At 38.2% G+C, this 27,935-nt stretch overlaps 1 protein-coding gene across 2 annotated transcripts in view; it reads left to right on the plus strand.

The window, feature by feature from the left end:
- Positions 1-4,741: 4,741 nt before the first annotated feature.
- kif26aa (kinesin family member 26Aa) overlaps positions 4,742-27,935 on the plus strand; it is a 125,821-nt gene continuing 102,627 nt past the window's right edge. The window contains exons 1-2 of one of the 2 annotated variants that reach the window (XM_068215647.2): positions 4,742-5,059; positions 8,023-8,274. In XM_068215647.2, coding sequence (XP_068071748.1) covers positions 4,931-5,059; positions 8,023-8,274 — 381 coding nt within the window. In that variant the 5' untranslated portion in view covers positions 4,742-4,930. Of the gene's footprint in view, positions 5,060-6,253; positions 6,501-8,022; positions 8,275-27,935 lie in introns of those variants that run through there. The other variant, XM_009304053.5, reaches the window with a different exon arrangement.

The following is a 27,935-nucleotide window of genomic DNA, read 5'->3' on the forward strand; positions in this document are numbered from 1 at the left end:
AAAACAAAGATTAATAAAATAAAACAAACAAACAAAAAAACTGCAACAACTAGAAAAGGGGAAAAAACACAACACAAAACAAATGTCTAGCAATGAGACAAAGAATTTCAAAATAAATAATAAAATAAACCAAAAACACAACATAAAAATAATAAACAAATCAAAAATAACAAAATATAAAACACACACCGACAAATAAATAAATAAAATATAGCTGCAAACAGCAATTAAGGGGCCAAGCACTGCTCCAATCGGACTGAGCCAAGGAATCAGAGGAAAAAAGAATTTTGATTGTAGCCCATTCGGTTCAAAAGTTATCATGATGAATGTACGTGAAAGTTTGGACAAGTGGTGGCGCTAGAGAGTTTGATTTTGAGACTTCATATTTGGTCTGATTAATGTTAAGACTGGCCTTTATCATTGTGCCAAATTATACAACTTTCCCGCATACGCCTATATGGGCTGCCATTCAAATCCGGCGAAAGAAACGGAAGAAGAAGAATAATAAATATAGCTGCAAGCAGCAATTAAGGGGCCAAGCACTTTTGGCCAAAAGGTGGCGCTGCTCCAGAAGTTTTTGAGTACTTTCAGGGCATGGGGTTGAAGATGCATACCATGTTTTGTAATGATATGTGAATGTGTTGGTAAAATATAGCATTTTTAGCCGAAGAAGAAGAAGAAGAATAGGAACACTAACGAAAGCAATAGGTGCCTACGCACCTACGGTGCTTGGCCCCTAATAATAAAAACACTAATGGATCCAATAGGTGCCTACGCACCAACGGTGCTTGGCCCCTAATAATAATAATAGGAACGCTAACGAAAGCAATAGGTGCCTATGCACCTACGGTGCCTGGCCCCTAATAATAGGAACGGTAACAAAAGCAATAGGTGCCTACGCACCTACGGCAATGGCGTAGCGCAAAATGCAGAGGCCCCCCTGCAGGGATCACTGACGGGGCCCCCTGATGAGGGGGGGGGGTAGTTGGAGGGGTCAACGCGGGGAAGTGATCACAAATTAAGGAGCGGGGAAGGCAGGCGGGGTGGAGCGACATAGTGGGGAAGCCTTCACAAACCGACAGCGGCGACAGCGTCAAAGTAGCCAGAAGTTATTCATTTTCAATGAGAACCGGCGGCGAGAAACAGCGCGGCGCGTCTTCTCCAGTGTGTTAACGTCAAGGAGAGATCAAATCAAATCAGTTTTGAGCTATGATATGACGCGGTTCGGCAGCAAGCAATCAGAATGAAGTAATCCACCGCTTGAGAGGTGTTCAGAGAACACAGACCTGTGAACTTTGGTTCCGACCACAGTTGTTCCCAAGAGTTTGATTATTGCGGTTGCTGGATTTTCAATTATTGAAAATCGCGATGACTCGGGGCCCCCCATCACATGGGGCCCCCCCCCGCGGTGCGTGCCCTGCGGGCCCGTCCGCTACGCCACTGACCTATGGTGCTTGGCCCCTAATTATAAAATATAAATACAAATTGCAGTAACTGCACACCATATGAATGAAAATAATTAGAGCAGTAATTCCGTGACTGTCCACAAGAGGGCACCAATAGACCACTAAACGTGGCTGAGGCACATTTTCCAATTAAATAATAAATCAACAAGTATAAGTGGTAAATAACTCGACGAAATGATTACGTTTGTACATGTAAAGTGTTAACATTGCGTGCATTAGGTATACTGCACATGAAAGTAAACTTAATCATCAACTGAGTTACAACTCCAAAACCGGCCATTAGGCGCTATTGCATTATGGCGCTATTGCGCATTTCACCCGCGATCTAAAATAACAAGACATTTACATCAATTGAACCAAATACACTTACTTTCTGTGCACGCACAACTATGTACATCATCAGTGATGTTAATCTGCATGCAAACGTGAGCAGATAAGCAGATAACTTTCACTTTGTAGCGATTTTAGATCGGTTCTTTGTCTGCTCTCCACACCTGCTTCTTTTTCTTCTCTAAGTCCCGCCCATTAAAGTGACGATGCACTTGCGTATCAGTCAGCAGCAGATTGTTCCAGAAGCCTTTTGAACAGTTTAATTTCAAAGGAATTTTATCTGCACCATTTAAAAATATATTTATGCTGGTTTGACTACGTTCAGTAAGATATCGACAGCTTATACTAATCATTTCTCAACCACATTACTGGAGGCCCACCAGCTCTGGACTTTTTGTATGTCTCCTTAACCAAACACACCTGATTCAGATCATCAGCTCATTAGCAGAGACTGAAAGACCTGTAACGGGTGTGACAGACAAATGAGACATCAAATCATGCAGTGTTGGTGAGTCTCTAGGTGGTTGAGAAACACTGGTCTAAATAGGCTAATTTATTAAATTTTACTGTATACATTTCAAACTTTTCTAACTATACAGTAGCTTATATCCCCTTCTATACGGTATTTACTATGGTTTACACAGGTTTGTTGTCATCAATGTCATCGGAGGTGAAGATGATTCCTCCATTACCGGAAACATGAGCAGATTACACGGGTATAAAAACAGCTGAGCAGTTACCATGGGACGCTGCGTTTAGGATGCAGGGCATGTCTTTGTGACTCCAGGGACCACTGGACATGATACAAATCATTTCAATATGGATTAAAAAGGTCGCCCCCACTAATCTCCTACCATGTATTTTTACCATAGTCAAACGTGGGCCTATAGGCGTACGTTTAACCATTTTTCTCACGGAGGCAATGGCATAAAGGACTAGAGAACCCAGAAATTGTTTACACAAATAGTAAATTATTACAAAATGTGTTAATCTACCAATGAATGAAAATATATTCATTAATATAAATATTGAATACATTTATTAATATATTTATACATACATTATTAATATATTTTGCATACAGTAAAACAAGAGACAATTGCTGTGTCCTTTTCGGATGCTTTTACACTTGATTCGTTAAAAATAAACAAGTGCTCTCTGGCCAATGAGATGCAATTTTACCTGCACGTGATGAACTTTGGTCCGTTTAAAAGTTTAGCTTGTTAAAATTAGGTACTGCTGTACATTATAACGGCTTTGATCGATGTTTCAGACTAAAGCAAGCGTTTTACAGGCTTGGAAAAAGCCAAATGAGAGAGAGAGAGAGAGAAAAAAAACAGCTGCTAGGCTATTGCATTGCGGATTAAATAATGGTAACAGGTGTAGTTGTGGGATGTTTCTCGTGAGTTGTGACAGTAACGTTAATTCCTACAACTCGTTTATGGAAGGAGAGAAAGAGAGATGGAAGGAGGCGGAGACATCAGAGCAGCTTTGAATCGATCCACATGTTGGAGCTTTAGTTTCATGTGCGACCAGGTGTGCACGTACGGAACCCCGGAAGGGACGTAGTGGAGGAGAAAAAAAATGGGTGGGTGAAAAAAAATAATGGGTGAAAGAAAAAAAATGGGTGGGAGGAAAATATATATTTCTAAGTTTTTTGCGTTCTCTCGCAAAGTTTTGCGTTCCCTCGCAAAGATGTTTTGCGTTCCCTCGCAAAGATGTTTTGCGTTATCTCGCAAAGATGTTTTGCGTTCCCTCGCAAAGATGTTTTGCGTTATCTCGCAAAGATGTTTTGCGTTCCCTCGCAAAGATGTTTTGCGTTATCTCGCAAAGATGTTTTGCGTTCCCTCGCAAAGATGTTTTGCGTTCCCTCGCAAAGATGTTTTGCGTTCTCTCGCAAAACTGTTTCTCCACAAACACTTCCTGTTCACTTCACTCACGTAAACCCTCCCGTTTTTTCCGAAATTCTCCCATATTTTACTATTCTATCCCACTTTCTTTACTGTGCGCTGATTGTCGCCTTTCACTTTGCAACCTCTGAACCAGTGAATGCATGTTTAAGCGCTGACTGACAGACGCGCTCCATACAATAAACTGATCCCAGATCAGCGTCTGTACGCGCCATTTAAAGGGACACTTCTGTTATCAAACAAGTGCGCAGCAAATGAATCTCATGTTTTGTTTAGTTTGATAACAGAGGTGTCTCTGTAAGAATGCACAGATCTATAATGAAAGCAGTCTATTACTTTAGAAACTGTTTGTGCTCATTTAAGAGAAAATAAGCTGTTTAAAATAAAAGATGCAGGACGGAGATGTTTCATATTGTTCAGTGTATTTGTCTGTTTAAACATACACCCGCTCCTCTGTAAATGGCGTGTACATACGCTGATCTGGGATCAGTTTATTGTACGAAGCGCGTCTGTCAGTCTGCGCTTATACATGCATTCACTGGTTCATAGGTAGCATACGCACAGTAATGTAAAGAAAGTGGGATAGAATGGTAAAATACGGGAGAATTTCGGCAAAAACGGGAGGGTTTATGTGAGTGCAGTGAACAGGAAGTGTTTGTGGAGAAACAGTTTTGCGAGAGAACGCAAAACATCTTTGCGAGAGAACGCAAAACATCTTTGCGAGATAACGCAAAACATCTTTGCGAGGGAACGCAAAACAACTTTGCGAGATAACGCAAAACATCTTTGCGAGGGAACGCAAAACATCTTTGCGAGGGAACGCAAAACAACTTTGCGAGATAACGCAAAACATCTTTGCGAGGGAACGCAAAACATCTTTGCGAGGGAACGCAAAACATCTTTGCGAGATAACGCAAAACACTTAGAAATATATATTTTCCTCCCACCCATTTTTTTCTTTCACCCATTATTTTTTTTTTCACCCACCCATTTTTTTTCTCCCCCACTATGTCCCTTCCGGGGTTCCGTATGCACGCGCGTCTGCGATGAGCAAAGGATGGAGATGGTTAAACATATGCCAAAGCTACCGAAGGACAGGAATGACATTTAGGAATCGCATGCCTCTGGGTTTCTTCTTAATACCTGACACATGGTTTGATGATCTCTCGGCGTGTTTTGATCATTTTAAATTGGCTGTAAGACTCAGATGACAAGAGGTGTCCCATGGCTTTACATCATGATTTACCACAAGATATAGAGCAGAGGGAAACACCGGTGGAACTTGACGCTCTGCTTTTGGATACGGATATTATATTTGGATTAACCAGTCATTATTTGAGGAGAAAGCAGCAGGTGATACCCTAGCTTGTTGTCATGTTGCATGTTTTGTTGACTTTTTATGCAAATGTCAAACTTAAACTTAGTAAGTTTATCTTGTTTTTTACAAGAAAAAAAATATAAATGGATAAAATATTGCAGCACCATGAACAGCTCCTTTGAAAAAAATAAACAAATGTGTTGTAGGCTATTCATCTCATCTAATAGCTGTAAAGTGTGATGTCGACCACAACGAAACCTAGATTAATCAAAGTACTGTCTGAAATGCATAGTTTAATCATTCCTGGATCAGCTGACGCATTTTTGTAATGTTACTAAAATATTAGTACAAAACCCGCCGATAAATAAACTTTATAATCGTCCAATTGCAGATTTTATCCAGGTAGTGGCGCTAAAGTAATAGTAAATGACTGACTGCACAACAGAATCGACTGCGTGATGATGAGCTGCTCTTTCTCTAAGCACCTCATTGGCGTATGTCTGACTTCTACAAACGCAATAAATTGTAAAAAAAAAAAAAAAGTGAAGAAATCTTATTAATTTAGTTAAATAAAGAGTTGTAATATATGTAGAACATAAAAATAAATTAGCGTACAATAATAACCTTAAAGGTAGTTTGTGTAATTAAAAAAAATACTCACTATTTACTCACCCTTAAGTTTATGTTGTTGAACAAAAAATTTAATATTTGGAAGAAGGCTGAAAACTGGCAACCCTTTACATATAGGAAAAACTATTACGATATGGTTACAGATTTCCAACATTCTTCGAAATATCTTCTCTTGTGTTTAACAAGAACGTTGGTGAAACCGATTTGTAACAAGTGGTGAACTATTCCTGTAATATACTTTAATACTTTAAGAATAAACCTCGTGAGTAGCTTTATATATATGAATGTGATGCGAGTCATGATGCATCTTGCACGTCTCCTCACCTCAGTTTTAGTTAGGAAAATCTGTAATAAGATTTTTTGAGTTTTTCTGAAGTGTTTCCCTCAGTTATAAGAGTAATTGCATTATATGAGAAGAAGCTGATAAAATGAACTAGGACAAATATTGCATGTGCAGCCTATATCACGCTACCCCCCTCATAATACAGCGATGCGCGCATTGAGTGTGAAGTGAGGAGCGCGCTGTGGCTGTGGGCTGAGCTGAGATTCTGCTACGCCCCTCACTGACTCAACGCCACTCTAACTTTGAGACCCGATTTAAATTCATTTATAGTTAACATGAGAAGCGCGACATCTCGAAAGACTAGAAAAACTAAAATTTAGACCCTTATATTTGTAAGATTTATGAACAGAACATCCATGAAATGAAAAGGATAATTTACAGATCTCTCAGTGAGTCGGAGCACAGACTGTGTCTAACACGCGGGGACATTTAAAGCCAGAAACATGCGCTCTCATTATTGGGTTCAAGGTGGAGGACGTAGAGCAGATTTCAGGAGGTTCACGGTGAGATATGGCATGATGTAATTTAACAGCTTATGTGTTTATGCTTCAAATAACTTTGTCATGTTTATTGATTGATTGATTGGACCTAATGTCATGCATGTTAACAAAATGTGAGACTGGTCTCATGTTTGCATTTCCCAGTTAGTTCAGCTGAGAGAAACTTGGTAATTGGTAAGACTGGTAATCCATATAACTCATTTAAGGGTTTTTTGTTATTGTTGGTTTTGTGAATGTCATATTTTGAGTCTTATCCCTAAAAATAATTAGCATTAACTGTTAAAAACATTTTTGTGGTATTAAACATTTATTAGATGATTAGTGTAATCTTCACACTATCAAAATACGTTTTGAATCATACTTTTAAGAGTGTAAGTTTCATTCCCACAAGGACCATAACTGCATAACAACACATATGTTTATAAATCATTCTCAATATCTGTTGACAACCAAATAGTTATTATTAATGATAACTACAGCATGGCTACATAAAGAAAGCTCAAGTTGGGACCAACTTTACACACCAGCTGATGATATTGTTCTTGATTAAGTGTTGCTGGACTATCCTACTCTGCTGCTTTAAATTCCCAAGCTCTTTAAAGGAGGATGGATTCTGATTGGCTCATATTCAAATCCATATCGAAAGTGATATAAATGCTACTGTTTCTTAGTGCTGTTGCTGTTAATGATGTGGTGTGGACTGCAGATATATGATTTTATACCTAATCTAGTTTTAGAACTAAATTTTAATTTTTTTCATTCATTTTCTTTTCGGCTTAGTCCCTTTATTAATCAGGGGTTGCCATGGGAATGAACCGCCAACTTATCCAGCATATGTTTTACGCAGCTCATGCCCTTCCAGCTGTAACCCATCTCTGGGAAACACCTATACACTCCCATTCACACACATACACTACAGACAATTTAGTTTAAAAAATCCATTTATAGCATTTGTATTTAGACTTGTGGGGGAAACTGAAGCAACTGGAGGACACCCATGCAAACACAGGGAGAACATGCAAACTCCACACAGAAATGCCAACTGACCCAGCCGAGGCTCGAACCAGCGACCTTGCTGTTGTGAGGCGACAGTGCTACCCACTGCACCACCGCGCTGCCCATAACTAAAGATAATAAATGAAAAATAATTTATTATAATGAATTCACAATAATTTAATAATAAAGTCCAGAAGTTATAATGTAGTGTGGCACTTTAAAAGCTTTATAATAAAGTTTTATTGCATTCTGATTGGCTGTTAAATGATTGTTTATCAGTGTCATCAGTATTGTTATAGTGTGAACTTCTTTTCTTTTGCTTTATATTTAGAACAAATTTTAGCACATTTTCTTAATTGTTATAGTTATCGTCTTTGAACTGGCCTTTTAGGTTTATTATCTTGCCAAGTATGAGTCTTTAAAGTAAAGTCTATATTGTTCATCATAATCATGTTTTATTTTTCCCAGCAACCACTTTTCATTAATCCCTCATTGTGGACTGTTCTGTTCTGCTCTTCTCTCACATAAGGTCATTGAGGTTTCAGAAAGCAGTGAATCAGTGCAGAGTCCGGCACTCAATCCTAGGAAAAGGCTTCATTCGGCAGAGGAAGTGCAATGCGGCAGCCGGCCAAACCCGGAGGGTGCCGGTTCAGCGTCCGTAACAGAGTTAAGTTATTCTGAGAACAAGCACGGGAGGGAAAGCCTGTGTCAGCGATGTCAAATCATTGCGAACCAACTGAACAGGCAGGCGCGCGAGCTGGCCGAGCCAGGAACTCTGAAGGTTTGTGCATTCAACTATACCATTAAATCAATTCATCTCAGGGCCTGTTTCATCATGAACACAGTGACAGTGGTGTAGAAATAATCGTTTTAATCTTTGCAGTAATTAAAAGAAAAAAAAACTACTGTAACCATACCCATTGCATTCAGAATAAAGCATTTAGATGAGTTCGAAAAGATGGGTTACTCAACAAGTTCAATCATTCTTCACTCTGCCTATTTTATTGCACCCAGTTTGACCTTTTTTCCTACATGGTAACATAAAAGGTGATGTTTGGCATATAAGCAGTCTAAGTCTTCTCTCACTGTCAAAATATGGAAAAAAGATGTCTCGAAAATGAAAGGCGACAGACACTGTCATTTTGCCTGACATCTCTTTTGTGTCCCAAAGAAGAAAGAAACAGCTGTGGAACAACATGACAGGCAGTGTATGATTAAATAATTGTAATTTTTGGACGAAGTGTTCCTTCGAATTATGGAAGATCCTTATTACTTTTTAATATATGTTGAATGCATGCATGCATACACGTACCACACACAAACATCTGAAAATTACAATTTATATAAAATAGATTCATTCTGATGCATTGCAAGTCAGAATTCGTCACAGACACCTTTGGGACACATCACTGTCATTGAGGATTACTGACTTTGTTGAAGTCTACAGAATATTTTGACTGGTCTTCCTCTTGTATCTAAAGTGTTCTTAGACAATTTTCGAAAATATGAGATGGCCACCAGCGTCTTGACTGTCCTCAATGATTATTGTAGATGATCGTGAGATGTACTGCAGGTAAAAACACATTTCAATGACCAGAGGAGCGACCAGCTCAGCAGGATTTTATGGTCCCATTAATCGTAAACGATGACACACTTGGAGTGGCTGTATTCAAGAGCAGAACTGCTGAGATGAACGTAAGCAGTCATGCCTATCATTGGTGATGAGCGCTCTGATGATATTAGCTGTCCCAGCAGTGCATAAAGAGAAGGTTGTGTCTAACCTTAGCCTTTCACAATAAAATCAGCTCAAACTAAAGTTTAACAAAGCTTTTAAATTAAATCTCTAGACATTTTTGAACCTGTAAAGATCATTTTAAAGGTGAAATATGAAATCTGTCAATTACTTTTCAGCTTGACCAGTAGTAAGAGTTTGGGGCGTGACTACTGTAGGATATGGGTGGGGCCAGATGTTGTGTAGCTTGGGATGTATTACATCATGTTAAAAGAAATTAAAGCTGCATCTGAATTTCTGAAATCGTAAACTACCTGAGTAGGTACTAGATTTCAATCTGAATTTTACTTCACGACAGCTAAAGAAGTATATTCTACATCACAGGTGTCAAGCACAGTTCCTGGAGGGCTGCCGCTCTGCACAGTTTAGTTCCAACCCTAAATAAACACACCTGATCGAACTAATTGAGTCCTTCAGGCTTGTTTGAAACCTACAGGTAAGTGTGTTGAAGCAGGGTTAGAACTAAACTGTGCAGGGCTGACAGTTTGCAGTTGCAGTGCAGTTTGACACCACTGTTCTACATAGTATGAATGCGTGTAGTAAGAATAGAATTCATACATACTTCATCCAGCATTTATCATTCTCACATGACCTACCAGTATCAGTTGGGTCTCTTAACTCTCATTCATAAATTCTCTCAGAGAAAGTATGGTGTCCATTGGATGCACAGTTCAATATCTCACCAGAAATAATAGGCCATTTAGGTTTTTCTCAAGTGTATTCTCACTGCAGTCTGTGAACAGCTCATGGACGTGCATGTGCAAGCTTTGTTGCTACAAATAAGCATTATTTATAGTAATTATTGAATTATCCGTTACATTGAGTGTTATTAACATCTACCCCAACACTAAACCCAACACTGACAGTTATTGACCTATCCTAACCCTAAACCCAAGCGACACAGTAGCATGGGTGTTTCAATGTCCTACAAAAGCTTGCACATGCACGTCCATGAGCTGTTTGCAGACTGCAGTGAGAATAAACTTGAGAAAAAACCTCATCCAGTACATCATCATGTTACCGACTGCAGCAAGGACATCGGCTGCGTCTGAAATCACATGCTTCGATACTATATAGTACGCCAAAAACAGTATGTGAGTAGTATGACTAAATTCATAGAATTTGAAAATCAGTATGCGAGATGTACCCGGATGACCTACTACTTCGGGCGAGATTCTGAAGTGCGCATCCCATGCATGCTGCACTATCCCATGATGCCCCGCAAGAGAATTCATGAATGGGAGTGAAGTGATGCAACTCACGGGGGTAGGTCACGTGATCATGACAAAATGGCAATCTCCGAATTCCTTTCATACTGCTCACATTTATACTGTATAGAACATTGGTCACCAAACTTGTTCCTAGAGGGCCGATGTCTTGCAGATTTTAGCTCCAACCCTAATCGAACACACCTGAACAAGCTAATCAAGGTCTTACTAGGTATACTTGAAACATCCAGGCAGGTGTGTTGAGGCAAGTTGGAGCTTAACCCTGCAGGGACACCGGCCCTCCAGGACCAAGATTGGTGACCTCTGGTATAGAACGTACTTATCTAACGGCCGAGAAGTATGTTTAAATTCAAATGCAGTACCTACTGAGTAGTATGCAGTTTCGGACGCAGCCATCTTGTTTGTCTGTTTTTCAAATGCTATGAATCCAGCCATACTTCTCTGCTTGCATACTGTTTTCCACATACTATATAGTAGGTGATTCGGATACACCATAAGATTCCTTGACAGAAGTAAAAGTAAAAATTTAATGTCTTGCCAAGATCCATGGAGATAAATAACTTAGAAAAACAAAGATTATCTCTGAAGGTGCTTTTACAAGATAAAGGAATTTGAAGAAATGTTTGCGTTTCAATTACGACACTGAATTTGCAGAGTTTCTTATTAACACAAAATCTGAAAGTTTTTAACAATAATTTTAGCTTTTCACCATTAAGCCAATTTATTAAGTTAAAATATTGCATCTATAAGAATAATCTTTGTGAAAAAGCTCAGTGAGGGTAAGTGATGTTGGCAAAGGATGCAAATAGTTGCTTTGTTTGTAAGAACACTAGTGCAGAAATGATATACACTACATGTAGCCTCTGGCTCACAGCTGAAGGTTGAACACTGTCAATAACTTAGTTGTTTAGATTTGACAGTTGTTTCTTTGCAATTGCTAACATTTATTATGCAGTGACATCATTATTTATGAGGGTTAATATATTGTCTTGTTTCCATGTTTGTATACAGCAGCACTTGGTTGTTATTGTTTGAAACAATGCTTGTGAAAGGAGGTGTAGAAGTGATAGGATCTGAAAAGGAAGCTAAATCACCTCACTTTTATTAGTCAATGAAAGTGTGATCCTGTTGGCTTGGTAGTGCATTTCCTCATATCCAGAGGTTGTGCATTCCTTCACGTGGACTGAGGATATCAAGAGTTTCAGACACGCCTCCCTTGTCATGTTTTGGTAATCATATTCTCTCTAGAAAGAAACATTCATGTTTCTGAATGTGCCTACTTCCATAATCCCCTGACAGTTACATTCACATTTTTTACTAAAGCTGGTTGTAGTAAACCTCACGCTGAATCAACAAAGCAGTTGAAACCATTGTTTACAATGCAACGCTATGGAGATTGCCCAAGTTTCTTTGGCCTGTTTACATTAATACATTTTAGTTTTAAAACAGCGTTTTAGAATGAGAAATATCCATGTCCACACAGGCGTTTCAACTAGCATTTTTGAATAGCCCTCCGTCCATACTATACCACTGAAAATGCACATCACATGACCACACACACAAACTCTGGTATGCGCTTGAGCGTATGCACATGTCTGAGCTCAAGGCAGTCAGCAGGTGCTTTTAGCATAGAATCCCTGGTGAGAGCTGTGCACGTCGGACTGTTTAGAGTGCATGGACAAGACTTGTTGTGGAAGCAAGTGTAAAAAGTGAGAAAAGTTCTGTTCTTGTTGGTATTTGGATGGCTAGCTATAAAGTACCAGTGATGGGTACATCATTTTATCTAAAGTTGATATGCAGGTGCCGAATTCAACGTGCTCCACACACACTGATACATTCACCAACTTGGAATTATCAATAAGTCGTCACTTATAGTAAAATCAATACATTTTTCAAGATGTCACAATATTGAACAACATTGGTTTGTTGTAGTTTAGCAGTGTCATTGGACATATTGGTGTTGTTGACACGGTTTATCTATGATTGCACATGAAGAAACAATATGTCACAAACCCAATCACCCAATCACAAACCCAACGTGACCCTTCTTATATAATTTGCTATATACTGTAATCAGCCACTAATGGGACATTACTTTATATATATATATATATATATATATATATATATATATATATATATATATATATATATATATATATATATATATATATATATCCACGCTCAACATATACTGCTGATTTTATATTGTACAGTTCCATGAAGGTTATGTGAAGAACTTTTAACATCCATTAACCCCTTCAGACCTGAATTATGTTCCAAATTTCAGAAAAACGGGATGTCATGTGATGTCCATTGTAATGGACGCAGGGTCTGAAGGGGTTAAACCTTTGCATTCCAGGTATTTACATTGGAAAAAAAAAGTCACACTTTATTTTGATGATTCGTTTGTTGAATTTAAGTTACACTGCACCTACATGCCAACTAATTCTCATTAAATAATAAGTAGACTGTTAGGTTGGGGTTAGGGTTAGTGCAAGTTGACATGTACTTGTAAAGTTTCTTATAGTCAGTTAAATGTCTGTTGAAGGAGCAGTATCAACATATACTAAGCAGACAGTCTACTAATACTTAAATGAACCATCAAAATAAAGTGTTACCCAAACAAGTGATTATTTTAGGATCTGTTCTCTGTTCTTTGTCAGGTCTTTTTTTGCTGGAGAACAGTAGTGGCCCGATGGACTATAAAGCTGAAATGTTTCAATTAGTCACACACCTTTCAGTCACAACAGGATTCAAGGTTTGTTTTGGGATAGATGTAGACTTCACCCACTTGTTTTGGGAAATTCCTGTATTTTCCATTCCCTCCCTTATGAACTGAAACAACTCCATTCCTGTACAATCAATAAATCTCTGTTAAATTTTTAGTTTTTTTTTTAATGGATTAATGGGATCAGATATAACCTAAAAATATTGTATTTGTTGGTATGGTGTGTCCTTATTCTTGATAGATAATTTAATATGACTTCAGACAAGTGAACTGGACCGTGTGAAAGGTACATTTTGTAAAGCAACTATTGATTGCAGTGTAGCAACACTACTCTGACTAGCTTGATTTAGTTTTATGAAGGATTCACTCATTCAGGCTACAATTCAACTTCACTTTCTGGGATTTCTAGCTTTCTTTCAGCCCTGGAGATGAGATGAGGTAAGGCTGTAAAACGCGTGAGGACATTTTCTTCTCAGCCGTCTCAGACAGAGTTAAATTGTTTGTCAGGTCAGACAATCGTGCCTGAGTCCAGACAGTCAGATTAAGCTGTAAGATACCCCTGCAAAGGCCGAGTGCTCAACAAAAGCAAGATGAAAGAATCTATGGTTAGTTTTAGCACACAATGATGCTGTCAATACCAGACTCCATAAGTTTGCTTCACACAGTCTCCCAGAAAGAGTTTAAATTAAAAAGTGTAATGACACTCTAAATCCATTCTAAATCATCAATGAAAAACAAATTGGATTGTATAATAGAGAGATTTATCTCAATTTCAGATCATTAGGATCACATAAAAGTGGTGGGCTTTGTGGGTTTTTAATGCGCCGTGTGAACAAATCCTTATGAAACAGATCTGTTGAAGGAAGATTAACTTTAAAGAGTTCTACATGTGGTAGAAATAAATCTATATTTTAAATAAATGATCCATCTTGCGTAAATTTGGTTTTGATATTGAGAATATATTTTCCTAAACATACGGCACAAATTTAACTCAAATGGGCATGAAAATACAAATATGTTTCTCATTATAAAATACAATGTAATTTAAAACAGTTTGTTTTGAAAATATGCTTTATAGTATGAAATTATATAAATAAGATAAAAAAGATAAATTTTGTTTGTTATATGTATTTTTATACAACAGTTCTGTCTGGTACTCTGGTTCTCAAATCTGATTGGCTGATAGCCATGTGACACTCTGCAATATTAAAACTTGAACAGCCTCCTCACCCTTGTGTATTACTCCGCCTGCATAGTGACATTAGATCAATAAACTCACTACAGTTTGAAAAGTATTGCAGCTGTTGGACAACATAAAGTGCTTTTTAGACGATAATGTTTAATTATGAGGATCGTGACCATTTTAAATATTTATGATTACGGAGATACAACGCGTTGACATTCATCAGCCTGTCAAACTAAGTCGATATCTCTCTCTCTCTCTCTCTCTCTTGTATGTTGTAGTGCTGTATTAATACCATAGTAATTGTAGTGTATTGAGTGAGATGGGACTCAAATATCAGGAATGTTTATTTTGTGTTGGCCACTCTTTGTATAAACTTGAGTTACTTTTTCCTTTGTTTTTAATGAGTCTCCTGTCTTCGCTCCTGCAGACTAGTTCAGTAAAAAAAAAGAACGAGGAAATGCCTGCATGTGTTTAGCATTTTTACTTATCGTATTCGTTTCTTTGGTCTTTTTTTAGGGATAATTATTGTGATCTCATTGCAACAGAGAAATGCTGGGAAATATCTGTAGACTGATGGCATTTCCTGCTGTTTAGCCTTATAATCTTAAAATGTGAGCAAAATCATCTGCTATTCATCCCTTTAGACATTACGCTAATGTATAATTCAAATACTAGCTCTTAAGTGACATTTGTGAATTAGCAACAGTTTCTGCTGTTTTGACGTCAGCTGCAGATGTGAATGAATGGCGGAAAAAGTAGTTCCTCATTGAAAAAAAATTTTAGACTCCATATTTGATCTTCTTAATTAAATACATGATTATGCCATTGAACTGTTGTATAGACACAATATCACACTCTTAGCAGTGCGATATTGCTTGAATGGTATTGCTCATATATCATACCTGCCAACACTCCCGTTTTTCCCAGGAGTCCCCCGTATTTCAGACTAATCTCCTGCAACCATCTTATTTTTGGTACGGTCCGTAAATACCGCCGGGTTGCCAACATTGGTACAGTAATGTATATATTATTTAAGTATTAGTAGGAGTTAAAAGTAGTGTTCAAATCAATAATAATATTTACATCTGTTACTAGTCTATAGGCATCAGTACCGCTGCGTGTTTTAAAACCATTTTTCTACTTCAAAACCATTTTACTAACTACTAAAATTTAACAATTTATTTAGTTAGTCCATCAACCCATTATCCAGAATGATGATGCAACTGTATTGTTGTATTGTACACAGGATGTTGTGGTTTTCTTTTCACAAATTAGTGTCATCCACTTCAGTGATTTTCCTTTAACCGATCCTGAGGCATGTTGGGACATTTCTAAGAGCTGGCTTATTGAACATTCACTAAATGCCAGAGTAAAGAATTTAAAGGCTCTGGCATATTTCACTTTGTACGTATACAATCACCCAAAAGCATTGCCCTGTCTCCAAGCTTTAGCTGAAACATTGCGTGTCTGACTGCCCTCCTGTGTTCAGCGCTAGTATGATCGTGGGAACAACCGTCTCTGACAATATTTACAGAAGGGATTGAGAGTACTTACAGAGCAGTGAGTTCTTGGTAAAACGATGATTACTACAATCAACCGGGACCGTCCTATGGAAAATCACCTCACTATAAATTCACTGGGAAGGTCTCTGAAGAGGCCCGCGTTGGTCTTACTGGAGGGGGTGAAGCAATCTCAAAGAAATAAACTACGATGGAATGATGTGCTGGTCCATGTGATGAAAATTTAAACCTGTACATGTCCCTGCTGCCTCAGCATTCGTCTGCCAGGCATGACCGCAGTTTATAGGGGAAAGCAAGTAGGGGTCCTTCCCAAGGGGATCATGGCCAGCTTTTTTTACAGGCCTTTACCGATAGCAAGGGTCTCTGGCTCCCTCTCTGAGATTATTCTTCCAGTCGGCATGTCCTTGGCTTGATAGCAGATGACCTTTTGGCATCGCAAGCAGTCGTTTTTAGTTTTCTGAGTGCAGTGCATTGGGAAGGGCAAAAGGCTGATGCTGAGGATCCCAGTCCTCCCTTCGGTTTGTCCTTAAGCTTAAAATGAGAGCTTCAAAAATCACCTGATACAATCTGCCACACAAATTACATCTGAAGCTGATGTACAACAGTAGTATTAGATAGATAGATAGATAGATAGATAGATAGATAGATAGATAGATAGATAGATAGATAGATAGATAGATAGATAGATAGATAGATAGATAGATAGATAGATAGATAGATAGATAGATAGATAGACAGATAGACAGATAATTATTATTTTTATTTGATTTCTATATTATTATAGATTAAATATAATATATTTTTGAAAGGTTGGATAGATATATAGGACATTTCTATAATATGTCTATATGGACTTTTCCCCTATCCATCATAAGACTCAAAATGGCATCTTCAAAATTCCATGAGCACTCCATACAATCTGCCACACAAGTTATCTCCATTACTGGAGCAGATTATTATGTAGGTCCATTTCCTTTCTGTTATCTCTTAAATTCTGGATAAGTGTGATTTACTGTGGTGAATAGGTAATCTTGAGAGCGTTTGTGGCCAGATGACAGATCATCATCTCTGTCACTCTCGCTCCTCTGTCCTGCACTGATTGTGTCAAAGCCTGAGGGGTCACAACTTGTCCATCAAGGATCAATCCGTCACACTGATGGGACTTGGTCGTCATAGAAACCTGTCTGAAGGATGGAGTAAAAAAGGCATTCCTACATTTGCTAATGCTTAGTCACCCATCCATTCTTCTCTGTCTTCATGTACATCCATATATTGAGTGAACAGAAATATTTTACTTTGGCATTTATAGCACATTTATTACAGCAGATGAGAGCTGGTTAAAACATTTGTGCATTAAGCTGTATATTTGGAGATCAAAATTTTGAATACACACACATTTGATTCATTTTATTTGGAATGACTAATACTATTAAAACAACACAGCATCCAAATAATCGTAAGGAGCCCATAATGTTTCACAATAAAAGCAGCATGCAACCATTGATCTTTTGCGTGGCACTAGACACTCAATCCATTCTACGTGCAGTATTAAGTAAATGGATTAAGGATAGAGATGGCATCGTCTTCTCCACACATGAAGACTGCCTATTATTGCAGATACAGAACAATACTTTGCAATTTGTTTAGAGTTTTTTTTACTGAGTCCGGCAATTTGTAGTCCTCTCACACACAGTTTATGAACATGCCCAAGGCTACCGTAAATTAAAACCACCAACTTTGTGTTGTAGCCACACACTTTCAGAGCATTCACTAATGGTTGATATTTCAGCATTTTTTCTGAATAGCACAGATCCATGTATGAGTCAAAACAACAGCCTACTTCCATAATCAGAATGTTTTTCAGTACTTCATTCACAACAACAATATCAGGAGTGTTTGGAAAATCTCTAATGACAGCACTCAGAACATGTGCATTACTGCTCAGTGATGGAAACCAGTTCATTCGTACAGTCTTGTTAGTGTATAGTGCACTGTGCACACTGACTCTGTCCACCTCTTTAGCTGTGATGTTCACAATGCGATCGTGACGTGTGATGTACATGCCTCTGAACGCGGGGCAGCCGTTCATTATGTGCGCTGTTGATTCCACCGTTCTATCGCTATGTAATAAGCAAAAGGGCTCGTGGTGTTTCGGGTACCACACGGACAGATTAAACTTTGTAGGAAGTGTTTGTAAACGAGCTCTAATGACAAACTTAAGAATAGTGTGGTCAATAGCGGGGTTGTGTAGCGTAGTGTGTGAGACTGTGTGATCCGCGCTCTGCAGGCAGGCCAGTTTGCCCTGCAGCCGCAGATGAGTCCAGTAACTGCGCTGCTGTGTGTAAAAGTGCTGGAGAATCTCATACCTGCACGTCCTGCCCTTCAGCTCCTTCTTTTCTCCACCATTATCTAAAGTTGCTTCAGCAGATGTGTTATCAATGTCCATGATCGCCTCATCGCTGACTTTCACCTGCTGTCCGCTCGTGTTCCTCCAGCTCAGCTGTATGTTATTGCTGCTGCACAAGTCATTCAGGTCCGGCCAGTCTGAGCGCACTCCAAATCCCACAGACGCTGTATCCAGCCTACCATTGAGTTTCTTTCTGAATCCTAAGAAACTTGGTTCTCCTTCAGCTGCATATGGCACCTTGCGTTTACCCAGATCCAGAAGGAGTGAGCTCCGGGCTAGCCTTTGTACTGTCGGGTCATCGCTGTTCAACATGTGCAATAGATGGTTTATCCTAGTAGCTGTGTAGATCCACTCGATATTGGGAAACCCGAGTCCGCCCTCTGTTTTATTAGTGAATAAAATACTTCTTGTCGTGTGTGTATTAAGACATAGCCATTTTCGCGCCAGGTGCACAGCCTTATCATTCATTTGCTTTAAAGCTTTCTTTGAGATGTGTACGTTAGCAAACAGATGTTGTATTTTGGAGAGAGCGATCTCACGAACTGCTTGAAGTTTTAGACAGGCTGGTAGGGGACAGCGATCTATTTTGTCCAGTCTGCTAAAATATTCATTGCTGATTTCATTCAGTTGTTCTTGCCATTCTCCAGCTACGTTAAATTTATGTCCAAGGTAACTATAAGTCTCATGTCTGGCATAAACTCTGATCGCATTTCCTGAGATTGTGAACGCAGGAGGATGGTCATATTTGGCTCTGTACCACCTGTTGCCGCCGGATCGGCGTTCATAAAACACTGCACACTTGCTGTTCTTCACCTCGAGTCCAGACCACTGCAGAAAGCGGTCAGTGTCTGACAACATATTGGTAATGACATTTTCCTCTCTTGACACTAAGACGACGTCATCTGCGTAGGCTTGGACGGGATTCGGAGATATGACATCGGGCGGGGCGAGGAGGCAGATCCATTTCAGCCATTGGTTTAATGCTAGAATAAAATTCACTGCGCTCCAAGGACAGCCTGTTTTAATTCCAACTGTAAGCTTTATGGGTTTTGTCATTTGCTGTCCGCACATTACTTGTATAAAGGATTTCTCATATACATCCTTAATTATGAGTCTGTACTGCTCTGGCAGTTTTATCTCTTCAAGAGAGCGAATCATTTCACTATGAGGTAAAGACCCAAAAGCATCCCGAAAGTCAAGAAACACAGCAAAAAAGCGTGAGGACTCGTGTTTAAAGTCATCAATAGCAGTCTTCAAACAGAAGACATGTTCGTTCATTCCTTGCCTCTCTATATATGCTTTTTGCTTTGTTGATAGTATACCAGAATCCACAAGCCAAGGCAGAATACGATTTACAATGCATTTCATAAATACCTTGTAAATGGAGGGCAGCAGTGATATATCCCTCCAGGTGGAGGGGTCTTCCGGAATGTTGTCTTTCTTGGGAATCCTGTGGATGATGGCTCCTTTCCACAAATCAGGAACTTTTCCATTGATTAAGCAGACATTGAAAATCTGTGTTAGCGTCGTTGCTGTAAAGTGTTTTGTCGCTTTAAGCACTTCATAAGTTACCCACACACACACACACACACACACATATATATATATATATATATATATATATATATATATATATATATATATATATATATATATATATATATATATATATTTATATATATATATTTATATATATATATATATATATATATATATATATATATATATATATATATATATATATTTTTATATATATATTTATATATATATATATATATATTTATATATATATATATATATATATATATATATATATTTATTTATATATATATATATATATATATATATATATATATATATATATTTATATATATATATATATATATATATATATATATATATATATATATATTTATATATATATACATACATACATACATATACACGCACGCACGCGCACACACACATGTATATATGCATGTGTATTTGTGTGTATCTATATATGTACATACATGTATGTATGTATGTATGTATGTATGTATGCATGTTTGTATGTTTGTTTATTTATGCAAGTTTATTTATTTATTTATCCAAGTTTTATTTATTTATGCAAGTTTGTTTTAGTTATGAAAGTTTATTTATTCATGCATATTTATTTCTTTATATATTCAAGGTTGTTTGTTTATATTTTTGTTTATTCAAGTTTATTTATTTATTTATGCATATTTATTTCTTTATATATTCAAGGTTGTTTGTTTATTTTTTTGTTTATTCAAGTTTATTTATTTATTCATGCAAGTTTGTTTATTTATTTTTGCAAGTTTATGTAAGTTATTTATTTATGCAAGTTTTTGTTTTTATTTATTTATTTATTCATGCAAGTTTATTTATTTATGAAAGTTTATTATGCAAGTTTTATTTATTTGTTTATGCAAGCTTGTTTATTTATGCAAGTTCGTTAATTTTATTTGTTTATTCAAGTTTATTTATTTCTGCAAGTTTATTCATTTATTTATTTATTTATTTATTTACTTATTTATTTAATTTATGCAAGTTTATTTATGCAAGTAATTTGTATAATTCAAAGTTTGAAAGAATTTTAGTTGTGGATATATTGTGCTTGAATAATAATGTTTTACAAAATAAACAAGGCGCTTAATTACAGCAGGTTACAGCAATTGCTAGGAAATGTAGAGGATTTTGCTTTGACTTCAGCAATCTGACAACTCCAGAATAGGAAGTCAAAGCTCAAAAAAAATGTTCATCGGTGCAAAATGAGGGATCGGGTCAATTAGTGCTTTTGAAAACACTGTCGGGTGGCATTAGGGAAGGGTGTGGGTGGGGTAATTGGTCAGTCGGTCGGTCGGCCAGTCAGTCAGTCAGTCAGTTGACAGCGGCGGTGTGGTGGATTTATGCAAGAACAGCTGGCGCGAATGGCCTTCACGAGAGAAATTTGAGATTTAAAAAAATTGTACACAGTGACCTCTGGTGGCTTCGCTATATCGCAATCGTATCAATAATGACTCTGGGTTGGCAAAATGACAAAAAATAATGAACATTGAAAAATTATGCAATGCTGGGTTGAGTTTGTGTATTTTTTTATTAGTTTTTTAATAATTAATTTGTTTATTTTTACATTTGTTAGAAAAAATAAAGAACAAAATAACAGAAACACATTTGTTAGCAGTGTTAACAAAAGAAGCCCTAATATTTTCAGATGCTATAATACAGACTACCACATTCTTTAACATTTGAACTCTCCATGTCCATTAATCACGTTAATGAAATGTTAGCATATCAGGACACTGCGGTTCTTTTGTATGCTTATCCGGCCACCATGGTGTTTCGTCTCTGGTGAGTCCGAGCTAATGAGACTGACCTTTGATTCTCTCTGGAACCCCAGAGGCGGCATGAGTTTTTTAGCAGGTACAGCTGAGAGCGAAGCCCGGATCAATGCTGCATTTGCATTAATCACTCCAGAGTGCTCGTTCACCACTATAACACATGATGACTGATGAACGTGTGAGTGGGTACATGTGTGAAGAGTGGCAAACAAACCACCCGGGCTGTGGACCAGAGCCAAGAGCTAATCAGAGGATTGCACTATATGCTCGAAAACCTTACAAATCAGCACCTGTGTGAGAGAGACACCAAATGAGATGAGCAGCATGTTCAAGATCCACAGTTGTCATTCTGCCCCATAGCAACACATCTGGCATGAAGCGGCAAAGTGATCATGAAAAAGTCCAGATGGGATCTGCAGGCTTTCTGCATTCAAACTAGATGTTCTAATGTTTAAAAGAAATGGTGTACAGTATTATAAAAATATTTGATGTAATTCCTATCCCTTGTCACTTTTATTCAGGCTGAAAGCATAATCAGGTTTGCTAAAGTATTAGGTGAGTTTACACAATACAAGTATAATGGGATTTTTAATTTTAGTTAAACAGTACTTCATAAACACCATACTTGGATTAAACTAATGCACTATAGCTTCTAATGGTAATCACCATAATCCCGTTAAACCATAATGGATATCAAAATTTGAAGACAACCTTCCTTTCTGAAATTTCGAGGCCATTGCTTAGTCTTGGTTAAAGTTATTTAACTACAAGCAAGGCCCTACAAGCACGTACGTTTGCACTGTGTAAACACTGTCAGTTAGAGTAGCTGTTGGCTGTATCGGTTTGTGCCTAAATCAGACAGAAATTGACACAGAAGACATCTGAACCTCATGCCTGCTATAAAATAAAATCTGACAAGTGTCTTTCACATATATTCAAAATAGGCATGTGTTAGTAATATGAAATGTTCACACATCTTTTAAGAGTTTGTTATTTGAGATGTAGAGCGCAGGAATAGCGGCCACATAGAGAGACACTGCAGAGCTGGTAAAGAATGTGGGTGTTTACAGCAGTTTGACAGACAAATATGAATTTGTAGCTAAATTGTTAACTGTGCCAAACAGCATGTCCCGCTGTTTACGTCTTTGTTTACGTTCTCGCTACAACATACAGTACTATTAACACTAGACACTGTGCATGTAATAGATCAATTTTAACAAATAAAAATACTTACAGGTTGTGGCTCACAATCCATAGCTTCATCTGTTATGGGTGGAGGAGTTTTTAGCCAAATCTTGCTGTGAACTCAGAGATTCTGGAACCTCTCCTTTGTCAAATGTTAGATATATATATATTTTTTTATAGTTCTCTGGAGTTCTTTGGAAGCCCAAATACAGAAAAGGAACGAGTTATACAAGAAAATAGCAGCGTTTGGACGCATTTTAGCTTTTTCTGCTAAAACATTACAGTGCCACGCCCCTTTGCTGTGCAGGGTGTGCGCTCGTTGTATATGCATGTAACCTGAAGTATTTGTGATGTCACTCACCCGCATGTATTTTTTTGTAGTCCCCAAACTTTGTTCGCTGTAGGCTTTGTTAAGCTGACTCTGTAAAAACCAGTGTCTTCCTTCACATTGAATATTGAGCATATTACAATTAGAGATTTTGTTTAGGTTCACACAGCTACATTACAGATCAAGTAAAGTTTTAAATATGATATCACAGTAGACCACCCCTTTAACATTACTTGGTACAGTAACCATAACTTTCCAGTTTTCACTGATGGCTTTACAAGATGGCGAGCTTTTATTTACGAATTTATGATTTCTAGAATATTGCATGTTTACCGTGTCACTCACTAGCTAAGTTTCCATCGACTTATTTTTATGTGCATTTTTGGATATGTGCATAAAAAATCGGTTAATAGAGACATCCAATTGCACATCAATTATAAATGCACATTAAAAACATATGCACATGTCACGGTCGGTGAGGGGAAAAGGAGCGAGGACTCAGGTGCAGCAATAATGGGTTTTTATTTAATTATAAAATGAAAACAAAAAGGCAAAACAAACAACCCCGAGGGGGAAAAACTCTAATAAAACAAATAAATGAACAAACAAACTTGACTGGCTGGACAAGACAGGGCTAGACACAACAGGACAGGAAACTTTCGACTACGAACTCACAAAGGACTGAAAACATGAGGGGGATTATAAAGCAAAAAGTAAATTGACACAGGTGAACACAATTAACTAATAATGGGTTGACAAGGAGGGTGGGACTAGACAATAGACGGGAGAGCGCATGACACAGAGAGACAATACAAGCCATGCGCTCACATAACACAACACTGAAGCACACGACAAAAGCACGTGACCACAATGTAAACACCGAGCCACGTGCTTTGACAAAAGACGCAAGACACGAGCACACGATAGATAAACACCTTACCGTGCGCTCACATATAAGCAACGCGCATGCTTCATCTCAGCGCCAACCAAAACTGAAACCAACTAGACGGAGGCGCCGAGAATAAAGCAGCGCGCTGCTGACAGAACAAACACAAACACTAGTACAAGAGCGCGCGCGTCTGAGGGACGCAGAGCGCGCGCGGCCACATCATGTGGCAGCGCGCACACTCTGCGTACACCCACGACGGCGCGCGCGCACACAGAGACAGAAACAGGACCAGACATTGAGTAGTGTCAGAGCTCTGCCACCAAAACAAGAATTTACAAGACCAAAGTGGCAGAACCCTGACATGCACATAACTGAGTAAGATAAACTTTTTATCCAATAAGAAAAGATGTGCATAAGCTACGATAGCAACCCTTTTACAAAACAAATTCCAGTGTGTGTATTAAAAAAAAGTCATGTGACTTTGTTTTTACGAGATCATGATAAATATGTGTGCGAATGGATAAACCACAGCAGGCTGAGTACATTGTAAAGCATCTGTAATGTTGTTTTGGTCATTCTACAATGCCTTACCGTTTAAGTATCAGTGTTATTATATTATTAATGACCTCCAGAATCAAGGGTGTCTGTGCTCCACGTCTGACACCTCCAAACGCCACCGTGCGTTTACTGCGAGTCATTTATTAAATGAAGAAAAGATTCAAGCAGCTCCTCTTATTGCAGCAAATTCTATTTCAACAGTTTTTACTGTTGAAATTTGGTGCCAGTTGTTCAGGAAGTGATAATTTGGTCTCTTTGACTCGTTGAATGGAAACGTTGCTTTATTCGGACGTCTTTTATGCGATAATCCAGTTTTGCACATAAAGTTAATTTGCATTTTTGGATGGAAACATAGCTAATGACTCATTCAAGCCTCCAAAAAAGCAGGTTGCCCATTAAAGACAAATGCACAGTAGGATAGAATAATGATGACAATGGGCAATCGATTGCTCTCAAGTTTAGCGCTAAACAGCATGTCATACAAACAGTGTCTCCCCAGATTAGGATTAATATTCTTGTTGAGTATAAGCATGAGTGTTCTGATTGATTGTTTTGCTGGAGTAGATCCTGATTTGTCAGCTGAGGTCTTATGGAATTCTTTGAAGTCCTCTCAATATGGATTTTTGACTGCTAAAAATTGTCTTTAATTTAATTGGATCCGATGGAGTGTTCCCTCAAAGCCTTCATTTCTCTTTAGCCTGGGAGTCATATACTGGATGCCCTGAGGGAAGTACTTAATGAAAATTTTTGGATATTTACCTAAATTATAATAGTTAATAGTCAAGATACCATCCATCTCTCTTTTCTGCTAGACTTTAGTCTATTCTTTTTAGATGGTCAGATAAGATCCTCAGATCCTTGTTTAAAAGACATAAATCAGTCCTTACGAGTATAATAGAACTAAACAGACACAAAGGCTAGTTCTAGTAAAACACAATGTTAAGAATCAGTAAACACATAAAGAAAACAACAGCAACTCTGACTTCAGAAAGACATTGCATGAAGAGGTATAAAGGTTTTTCATTGCATCCAACAAAGTCTGTCATTAACCTGAGGTGATGAGGGGTCTGTCTGTCAGTGTCTGAGGCTGGATGACAGAACAAACACAAACACTAGTACAAGAGCGCGCGCGTCTGAGGGACGCAGAGCGCGCGCGGCCACATCATGTGGCAGCGCGCACACTCTGCGTACACCCACGACGGCGCGCGCGCACACAGAGACAGAAACAGGACCAGACATTGAGTAGTGTCAGAGCTCTGCCACCAAAACAAGAATTTACAAGACCAAAGTGGCAGAACCCTGACATGCACATAACTGAGTAAGATAAACTTTTTATCCAATAAGAAAAGATGTGCATAAGCTACGATAGCAACCCTTTTACAAAACAAATTCCAGTGTGTGTATTAAAAAAAAGTCATGTGACTTTGTTTTTACGAGATCATGATAAATATGTGTGCGAATGGATAAACCACAGCAGGCTGAGTACATTGTAAAGCATCTGTAATGTTGTTTTGGTCATTCTACAATGCCTTACCGTTTAAGTATCAGTGTTATTATATTATTAATGACCTCCAGAATCAAGGGTGTCTGTGCTCCACGTCTGACACCTCCAAACGCCACCGTGCGTTTACTGCGAGTCATTTATTAAATGAAGAAAAGATTCAAGCAGCTCCTCTTATTGCAGCAAATTCTATTTCAACAGTTTTTACTGTTGAAATTTGGTGCCAGTTGTTCAGGAAGTGATAATTTGGTCTCTTTGACTCGTTGAATGGAAACGTTGCTTTATTCGGACGTCTTTTATGCGATAATCCAGTTTTGCACATAAAGTTAATTTGCATTTTTGGATGGAAACATAGCTAATGACTCATTCAAGCCTCCAAAAAAGCAGGTTGCCCATTAAAGACAAATGCACAGTAGGATAGAATAATGATGACAATGGGCAATCGATTGCTCTCAAGTTTAGCGCTAAACAGCATGTCATACAAACAGTGTCTCCCCAGATTAGGATTAATATTCTTGTTGAGTATAAGCATGAGTGTTCTGATTGATTGTTTTGCTGGAGTAGATCCTGATTTGTCAGCTGAGGTCTTATGGAATTCTTTGAAGTCCTCTCAATATGGATTTTTGACTGCTAAAAATTGTCTTTAATTTAATTGGATCCGATGGAGTGTTCCCTCAAAGCCTTCATTTCTCTTTAGCCTGGGAGTCATATACTGGATGCCCTGAGGGAAGTACTTAATGAAAATTTTTGGATATTTACCTAAATTATAATAGTTAATAGTCAAGATACCATCCATCTCTCTTTTCTGCTAGACTTTAGTCTATTCTTTTTAGATGGTCAGATAAGATCCTCAGATCCTTGTTTAAAAGACATAAATCAGTCCTTACGAGTATAATAGAACTAAACAGACACAAAGGCTAGTTCTAGTAAAACACAATGTTAAGAATCAGTAAACACATAAAGAAAACAACAGCAACTCTGACTTCAGAAAGACATTGCATGAAGAGGTATAAAGGTTTTTCATTGCATCCAACAAAGTCTGTCATTAACCTGAGGTGATGAGGGGTCTGTCTGTCAGTGTCTGAGGCTGGATTGCCTCGAGTATATGGGACAGGTACGCTGACAGAAGAGCACTGGAACAGATTGAATAACAGGCTAAGTGAGCTGTGAAACAGATCAATGCTGTGGTTTGGTAGTCGTAATTCAGTTCTGTCCCCGAGCCAGCACCTCAATCAACTTTTACCTCAGATAAGTCCTTCATATAAGTCACACTGAAAGCCTAAGACACACACACAAGCACACAAAAGGCTTGTCTTTGTTGATAAATATCGTAAAATCTGAGCACAAAAAGCAGGTAGTAGCTTAGACTCTTTATCCTTTCCGAGAGCTGCAGTGTTAAAGCATGCTCAAGAGAGCGTTTCAGGACTCCACCGCCACAGTTTTATGCACCAGTTTGCCCAAAGAGGCCCCATTCGCCTTGTCAAAGCAGGGATATTTGAGTTCACACTGGCTTTATAACCCTCACCACACTCGTTTTGAAAAGCCACTGGAGCAATAAAGCTGCAGGGTTACGGCTCTCTCCTCATGAGCTCTGGATGCCAGTGCTGTGGGGAAGGAGGAATACAAGAGGTCCAGTCAAGCAGACAAGCAGGTCAAGTCAATACAAGTTTCCTGGAGTTATTTTAGCTTCTATTTACTCATGATTACCGCTCCAGTATTTGATTTAGTCAGTCAGTTTGTCCTCGTTGTCACTTCATGCAACTCAGGTTGTG

The sequence above is a fragment of the Danio rerio genome, chromosome 20 (assembly GCF_049306965.1).
Source record: "Danio rerio strain Tuebingen ecotype United States chromosome 20, GRCz12tu, whole genome shotgun sequence".
Classification (NCBI taxonomy): domain Eukaryota; kingdom Metazoa; phylum Chordata; class Actinopteri; order Cypriniformes; family Danionidae; genus Danio; species Danio rerio.